Genomic DNA, 9677 nt, shown 5'->3' on the forward strand with positions numbered 1-9677 from the left:
TTAACTGAAGTTACCTCTTGGAAGTTGGACAGGTCTTGGTCTTCTAATAGAACCTTTTTTTACATTTTTCTTTTGTTCTTGAACCAATTTAGTTATATGGGATGAATTATTTTGAGTAGGTACCAATATTTCTCCACCCTCATGTTTTTTAAACTATAAATAATTAAACAATTAGAAAACAAGAAAATTAAATTATATCAGGAAAAATAAACTTGAAAAGTAATAAAAAAAAAATATAATAAAATGTGAATGGTCATGGCAATGTATTCCACATTCACTTCAAATAACTAGCCCGTCTGAACATCACTCAATACAGGCAATATGCTATACAGCCATATTCTCATTGTCGCTTATTCTCTAATAACCATGAAAAATTGCCCATAAATCTTTTGTGGTTTCTTCTGTTCGAACACATATTATTGTACTTCACGTTTTTGCTATTTATTATGACAGATAAACATTTGAGATAAATGCTTTCATGTTTCTTGAAAATAAAATACTTTATAATCTTGGTTGGGCTATGATACTAAAGTTGGAACTTTTTAATAGGTCATTTTCTCAGAAGATGAAGAGATATAAAACTCTGTATTATCTCCCTTTAACATGAACCCACACTTAAATAAGCCTTATACTATTTTCTGGAAGTAGAAAGTTATTTGTTCAGCAGGTTATCGAGCTCAGCGGTTCCCAAAGCCACAAACATAAAAAACAAAAAAAGAGCACTCTGGTGCCCCAAACATTAGCCAATGGTGCCACTAAAGAATGCCACTTTCTTAAAATATTATGAACAAAAAATTACAATAAGGAATTTATAGTGTACTCTAGCAGCATTAATTTTGAACTGTTTTTCTTCTTTTCCTACATATTTAACTGTTCTAAGGATAACAGAGGCGACATTTTAATTTTTTTTTTTAGCTTGACTTAAAGGGTGCCTGAACTTTTTTTAGCCCAAGAAAGGTGGGAACAGTATCTAGCTCTACTACCTTTGCATATGTATTATAAATACCTATATATATTTTCAACAATTTTTTCATGAGTCAAACAAGAATATACTATGTATTTGACAATACTTCCCTAAGTGTCTATGGTTAATAATAATTATCATTACAATGATTCTCCATGAAATATTAGGTTAATCAATTTAAATCAGTATTTTATTAGGCTGCATTAATTTATTAATTAATAATATTTATTCAGTTCAAAAATATTAACTCAGTTTTATAGTACCTTAGGTTTGATGCTCTTATTTCCTCAAACTAGTGAGGATCACTAATCCTCTAACTCATAACTATTTCAACCAAGAGTGAATTGTTTAATTACAATACTGTTTTAAATCCGACAACTATGGGTACAAACATAAATCAAATTTTGAAAGTGTCTGGACTACAGACAGATAATAGAAAAATGTAAAAACCATTCATTCACATATACATACATTCATAACACTATAATATGTATAATTACAACTTGATGCGTAAATGACAACTCAAAATAATATACTTAAATTCCAAAAAGGAAATGATAATTTATTTATTATAAATTAAAACTAACATTTTATCTCATAAGTTTTGATTGAATATTAAAGTCATCACTTAGGTCCATGTCATGGATATCTTTGAACATTCAAATTTTATCAGAGTCCTCTCTACTCAGCCCACTGTAACATGTTCCAGCATGTATTTCGGAATAGTGGATATGTTGGAGTGGTGAATAGAGCTATACATTTGATACAAACTCATCAAAATGATTTTGGTTATCAGAGAATCTAGAATCTAAATCACTTCATGTATCTAGATCTATACGTGTCAGATGGATTTAATTTCAGAACAATTAATACTGTTGTTATACTAGGTAATTTTGCACTAATTGTGGATAGCAATTCTTTTCAATCTTTGCTTATAAGGACTCCCTTGGGTATTTTATATCTCTAGAGAAATAAATTACTGTGATCTACAGGAGATAACTAAAATAGCCAAGAACAGTTTGTATCGACATGATTACACAGACACTATTTGATGTACACCACTAAAGAGATTGAGAAATTCACAAGAGGGTCTTTGGTGGTGAATCTGATATAGTAGAAATTATTTGTTCAGGAGAGAAATGAACCAAACACTAACACTTTTAATACTTGCAAGTTAAAAGTTATATTTTCATTTTAACTAAAATAAATCCAGAAGTATTATTATGATAAACATGAGGCTTAAAATTTAAAAATAAATTTGACACCAACCATTCTGGTACTACCAAGCACAATGATTGAGTAAATCACTAATTAATCAGCCTAGCCAAAGTTAAGAAAGACAATATGAGTAAAAAACTCAATTACCCACAGTTAGTAACATTTAATTAAATATAAAACATTATCAATATAAATGAGAAGATAAAAATATCCACTGTTGACAAAAACATAACAAAACTTACACTAAGTATATCAGGCATAGATTTTAAACATTCAGATGGAGTTTTGAAACCATGTTGAGCCCATGGAAAATTTCTACCAATCACTTCTTTATATTCTCTTAAAAATTGTCGAACTGTCAGGGGAGTACCGGATGAAGTTAATATACTTGTTACTTCAGTTTTCAACACTTTAAGTTTGTCATCATCCATTTTAAGTTATGATAAAAACAATAATATTAAAATTACATTTCTATGGATATTTTTGAAAACAATTACAACGTGTGAGCTAAAAGTATTTATAACAGGGCCTAACTAACAGTTTGAATTGCTATCAGTTGCTAGAGTTATTATAACCTACCAAAATTCTTCAACAATTCAGCTGGCGGGAAAACATTTAATATTAATAAATAAATATATATATTTTAAAATAATATAATTAAGAATTAAAATAAACTGTTAAAATTTTGGTTACATGAATCTGTTTTTAGAATTAATAAAATGCTTAAGCCTAAATTGCTATCCACTGATCATGCAACCATAGTGTGGAGGAAGTTGGTATAGTCTGATTATATTTGTTCCATAAAAAATCCAACAGTTTATCTTTAAATAGTTAATCCTGAAATGCTTCTTTATTAATAGATTTAAGTAGATTATGTGAACTCTATTGAAAATTTGATTTTAATCCTTTTATTTAGTTAAAATTATACCTTTGCATACACATTATTAGTTTTATGTTTTGGTTGCATAAATTGTTTTATTCAGTTTTAAGTTCATTGCCATGCATTTAGATAATCAATGATTTTGGAATATGTTTATTGTTGACCGTGGATTAATAAGAAAAAACGGTAGGGGGTGCGGTCAGGAGTGATATATGTGCATCAATAAATATACTAATTTTTTATTGTACCGACGCTTGGGCCTAAATTTCGGGCCTTCTTAAGGATTTAGTTTGTTACAAACAAGATAACAACCATTTTAGAATAAATTTAAAATAGTATAAAGAGAAAAAGTAGTAATAATAAAAAAGTTCACTATTTAGAATCATTGAATAATTTTATTTTTTATATATTTTCAATATTAAATCTTTTTCTTGTTATACTGTATTTATTTTTATCTATTTTACGGTTGTACTTAGCCCTAAAGAATACCTAATATAAAGACCGAAACGTTGGCACAGTAAAATAAGTAAAACTTATTAGTATTCTCCACTCTGGACCGTCTATATACAAACAAATTCCTTGTATTTTTCTATATTGATACATGGAGTATATAGTGGTACATTATAAACCATAAATTCTTCAATTTGTCCGTAATTCTGGAATGTTGGCTTGTAATTCTCAGTTATTATATTGGTATCTCTAAGTCTATTAATATGGTGACCCAATATTAATAATATACTACGTACTAATATGGCCGTGACATACAAAAACAAACTGGTGGCAATCATGATCAATGCCCAGATTTTTACGCAATTGCATTATTGTTTGCGTGCTTTTTTAAAGCTGCTGATCCAAAATTATTAATGCAACATACAATATAATGAACACTACCTCCAACAATTCACTTTTAACACAACTCTTCAATTTTGTCTAATTACATTCTCCTTTGAGTCCGTTTTAAACATTACACTCCGCTTTCAAGTTATTAATACACATTATTATTTTTATGTTTTGGTTGCAAAAATTGTTTTATTCAGTTTTAATTTCATTGCCATGTACTTAGATACTCAATGATTTTGGAATATGTTTATTGTTGACCGTGGATTAATAAGAAAAAACGGTAGAGGGTGTGGTAAAATAAAACAAATTTTGTTGCTTACTTTTCTTACAAGTGGTAATATTTATTAACACTAAAAGCAAGTGCTTCCTTTAGTTTTAAGTTAAAATCTTTGATTGATCCGTCCAAAACCAATCATTAAACGGTTTTCACAATTGTTTATTGTAACTATAGGTAATGTTTATATCATGTAAGAAGGAAAAATGAAGGAATATTTCTGAATTGTATCTGGCTGTGGGAAAAGGATAAAAAATCAAACCGATGAGAAGGGATATTACTCGAACTAGGAGGAAACGTTACTATTCCCTAGGTGGAAATGCAGAGATCATTTAAAATTGAAAGTTCGTTACAATCATTATTACTATAATACGATTGTAAATATATGTCATGTTACTATACAGTGCATTAAATATGATGAGCTGAAGCTGTAGATTCCTATTAACAATTTTTAACTTTTTTAGGTCAATTAAATAAATTTTGTTTTTTTTTAATAATTTATTTATTGTTATTTACAACTGTATACACATATATACAACTAGTAAATTTGCTGTAGGTGACATAGTGACATGATAAAAACATGTGGAGAATCTACCCACTGGTAGAACTCCAATAACATTTCTAGAGGAGAAGATCTCGAGGCCATCTTCTTTTCAGACGCCTAGGATAAATAAATTTAAAAAAAAAAATTTAAAACTGTATAATGAGAAATTGAACATGTTAAGCTGTTTAAAGCAAATGCTAAGGTTTTTTTTCTTACCAGCTAAATTAGTTGGTTATATTCGGAAAAACATTTTTAAAAACACAAATATAACAACCATATATTTATTCTGTTTTATGCAAGAATAGTACTTTACTATAATAGAAATATTTATTTTTAAATATAAACTGACTTAATATTACTTTACAGTAAAGTATTGTATCCTTGTATAAACTGATGATAATAAGGCAAATATTGGCGATCAATTAGATTAGATCAATCAAAAAATTGATATTATATAAATATTAATTATTATTAGAAGAAGATAGTTGACCGTATGACGTAGATTGGAGGAAGATAGTCCGGGTGGCGGTCAATAAAGCTATCAAAAAACTATTTATTATTAACTAATGTTTCGCCCCACTTTGCAGGGCTAAATAAGAAAACAAGATAAAAAGAATTAATTATAAAATTTTTGTACCTTGTTTTCTTATTTAACCCTCACGAAGCACAGCAAAGTGGGGTTGGTTAACGATAAATAGTTTTTTGTTACTATTTTGATACCTTTATTGACCGCCACCCGGACTATCTTCCTCTAATATTTATTTTGTTAGCAATTTATTATTTTTTATTTTTCAGGAAGAAATGGAAAATACTGTAAATTGTATTAATTTTAATAATTAATTTATTTAGTAGTGATTAGTCTTAACTTTTTGATCATGAACGATATTCGAAAAAACACATGGTTTGAAACTCATGAGGAAAAATTATCCTGCTTAAAATACTTGAAGAATTCTTACCTTATCAGTATTATTATATAATACCATGTCAATAATAATCGACATAATAACAAATGTCATAAATAAGTATTATTTTGAACATACTATATATAAACAAATATCAGATGTTTAATCAGGACCTAAAGGAATCAACAAAAGCTTTTAGTACTATTTACTTTAATAGCACTAAAATCAGAGAATGACCCATATACAATTTTTCATTTATAATCGTAAAATAAAACTTTCGCTTTATACGAGCCTTTGATTTACTTTTTTGTAAAATCACAAAAATAGCAATAAGTTCAACAAGACTCAACCAATCTACACGAAACTTAGATATGGTTTAGGGCCATTTAAACTACGCGTGATGGAACGAATTGGATCTAAGTAAACCAATTAGAATCGGAGAGATAAAATAAAGCGTTTCAAACGCTTTTCTTAATTCAAAACTACTATCCTATTTTTATTAGGATATAAAGTCTAAAAGGATATATGAGTTGGACGAGAAGAAATTCAGCTTTGTTTAACATTCGTATTAACGTGTGACTTGGATGAAATGCAGAGGAGTAATGTTAATGTGAACAACGGTCTTAAGGAAAAAAAATCATTTAATACATCAAAAAATTTCTAAATTTTTACTTTCACTTACCTATATTTGGAATATATTGTAACAAGAATTAATTTCGAATTCGAGTTTTGTTGGAATCGGAATTTTGAAGTCCTCTCGGTTCAAATAAGTCTCCTAAAATAAATACTGTCATTCTCATAGAAATATCATTAAATGCCGAATTTTCAAACAAAACTTCCACTAAAGTACCTTTGATTTTTTTTTATATGTAATAATAGACCATCTCTCATTGTTAGTAGTAATATAAAATGGATAAATATGAAATATGAATGAATTTGATTAGCGAATAAAGCAGGAATTTTCACGCAATCGCCTAAAACAGACTGGAACATCGCTGAATCACCCGATCTCATTCCAAAATACACGATTTGTTTATCTTATGGTAAAATTTTCATTAAATTACACAGTACGGTATGCAGGAATTTAGTTGATAATGATAAGATCGTTTTGTACAGCTCAGAAAACCCTTAAATACGCATTTCCATTGCAACAGAAAAATAAAACATTTCCATTCAAAATTTTTAAGTTACCTTTACGGAATCAGCGTTGACAAAAGAATATGATAGCCATGAAAGACCTGAATTCTGAATTATAGCTGCAACATATCTTCCTATTGTCATCAAAATCTCTTAAGTCTGTTTTTATAAATTAGAAGGTTTTATTTTATTTAGACTAAACGTATTGGTGTGAGAATATGACAAGCCAAGAGGATGTAACTTTTCCAGTTATACAGTTTCAAAAAAAAAAAAAATTACAATTCTTTTTTAATGTTTGATGTAGTACATATTCCATAATAATATATTAATTGAAATAATGGTGTTAGACAAACAAAATAAATAAATCACCTTGGAGGGAAACAAAGTTGATTTATGCACAAAATTCTTTCTTCAAAATTGAAGCTTCCCAGTCAGATATTTCTTTAGATTCTATAACTCCCAGTAAAACGACTTGAAATATTTATTTAAATCAAACAAAGCCTTCCATTTTGAAAACTAAACTGATGATATGAGTTGTATCTAAATTTCAATTTAAACTTTTCACAAACTTAAGTGCCTATTTATACTCCCCTTATCATACCATCACCGAATTAATACATAAATTTCCAATGACAATTCATATAAGATATGATCCTTTGTTCGAACATAGATACAATAATTGGAACAATGATAAACACACAAAAGATGGTTAGACATTACCTTATCAAGCAAAGCTTTCAATTCTTTTGCCATTTTTTCAATTGGTGTGTCACTACAGGGTTGTAATTGAAGCTTTCTTGACATCATACATGAATCACAAACCCGAAATATTCTCGTTTTATTGAATGTATAATAAATATTTACTTTCTTACAACGTATTTGTTTACATACCGAACGCTTTCGTGATTCGGTATTGTAATAAATTAGATCTAACGAAAAATATCCGTCCATTGTGGAGAATGTTTAGAAGCATTACTGTTTAATGTTTAAACAACAAATAACTGTCCAATATGGCTGGTATAGAATGTAATCTTAACAGATGTAGGATGAGGATTATTGACAAGCCTATAAGATAAATGGAGGTCCTAAGCAGTAAAAATTTCGCACCAACCATCATCCCAAAAAATTCGAGTACAACTTAAGGCTATTAATTTAACGTTTTGATTTTAAATTTGTACGAATATTTTATAGTGTTTATTTCTAAAATCATTTAAGTTAAGATATTTCAAGATTTCGAAGTCCCTTGGGCCATTTTGCTATCCCTTGCTCCACGGGGCTTTAGGGCAATCAGCCCTTCAACAAGAGCTGGAAGCAGCTTTCATTACTGTATTTTGATTTTACTTTAAATTTTTTTGTTTTTACATTCAATTTAAAAATTATCATGATCGCATTACTTGCCCCTTACTATATATTACATGCATGCAATAAGTAGTAAGGGGCAAGTAATGTGTGAACATTTTTAAATTCGTGTCTTCTTCATAAATAATCGTTTTGAGGTCCTCTTAAGTCCAAATAACCAAGTATCGTAAAATGGTTTGTGTGTTTATGAATAGCCAAGCTCAAAAACGAACAGTCACAAGAGACCGGAATTACATATTTAAGACGGGTGTATACCTGGCATGTTACAGCAACATTTTCATTAAAATCAACCAACCGGAAGTGCCTCTTCATAAATTCGATTTTTTACTTTTTTAGGATTTATCCAAAAACGGCTCCATATTTTATTGAACTCGGGGTCGAATGCAGCAGTCAATATCAGCTAGATATTATAGTAGCCTGACAGAGTTTAAATGTTGAAGTTTTAAAATGGATTCCTCTTAAGTACCTTTAATTTTGTTTCTTTGAAACAATGTACCATCTCACATTATTAATAATGATAAAAAATAGATCAATATAAACTATGAAAGAATTTGATAACTACTAAGGAGGATCCTACCAGCTAAGACAAACTGGGGAATTGGAAATAGAAGAGAGAGCTCGATCTCTTGGTTATACTTAAATAAAACGGTTGAATTCTAGACAGAAATCAAGTTGAAAACTTTATGCACACCTCAAGAAACCCTTAAAAACGAATTTTCATAGCAATAAACAATGGATGAATGGAAAATATGAATGAATTTCATAATTTTGTTTTTCCTTGATTGTTATAACAATAACCTGGTTTTATTTCCACTTACATATGTACATGGCCGTAGGCAGGATATCGACTAGGGGGGAACAGATCTTAGCCCATTACATATACAAATATGTATACACACATATATAGTCCATTCTAGACCGTTTGATAAATCAAAGATATGTAATTCTGTATCATTCCAAGAAATACCCCAAACCATTTTACTTCAACTTAATAAAATTCAATCATTACTTATAAAATTGTAATTACCTATAATCACAATAAATTATGATGAATGAACCTCGAAAATCGAGCATAAACTTGACTATTGTACATAAATACATACAATAAATATAATATAAGAGGTGATGAAGAGGTTTGGTATGAGAACATCATTCTTCTGGAATTACTGGCAAAAATATTAATCACCTCTTCTACGATGGTTGTATTCTTTGATTTATATTCAACAAACATTCTGAGATTATTAAAATGGCAAACTGTAACTTCTGATAGGAGGAATGGAATCTAAAAAAGGTACTTTTTATCCAATTCTCCCATTATTTTTAGAGATAAGTATATGACGAATAATTGTGCTCATTGAATTTTACCTTTTTTACTGAAGAATCGACGTATATCCATCTTGTCCCTTCAAAGGTGTGGTTGAGATCTAGGTATCCTTAAAAATGTCAACACAGTAATGTTATCTAATTATAACATATTTCCAGAAAGAAACCATCTATCAAATAAGTTCAATATATATTTTTTTTCCTAGGCTCTCAAAAATCTACGCCCATGCATATGT

General features: G+C 28.9%; 1 protein-coding gene across 3 annotated transcripts in view; it reads right to left on the reverse strand.

The window, feature by feature from the left end:
- The window catches only part of LOC106680375 (tudor domain-containing protein 5), a 44333-nt gene extending 36593 nt beyond the window's left edge, over positions 1-7740 (reverse strand). The window contains exons 1-2 of one of the 3 annotated variants that reach the window (XM_014420043.3): positions 7480-7738; positions 15-153 (exon numbers count right to left, since the gene is read on the reverse strand). In XM_014420043.3, the coding sequence (XP_014275529.1) occupies positions 15-153; positions 7480-7710 (370 nt within the window). In that variant the 5' untranslated portion in view covers positions 7711-7738. Of the gene's footprint in view, positions 1-14; positions 154-2424; positions 2753-7479 lie in introns of those variants that run through there. The other 2 variants (XM_014420044.2, XM_014420045.2) reach the window with 2 other exon arrangements.
- Positions 7741-9677: the final 1937 nt, after the last annotated feature.

The sequence above is a fragment of the Halyomorpha halys genome, unplaced genomic scaffold (assembly GCF_000696795.3).
Source record: "Halyomorpha halys isolate HHAL.00 unplaced genomic scaffold, Hhal_1.1 Scaffold257.1, whole genome shotgun sequence".
Classification (NCBI taxonomy): Eukaryota; Metazoa; Arthropoda; class Insecta; order Hemiptera; family Pentatomidae; genus Halyomorpha; species Halyomorpha halys.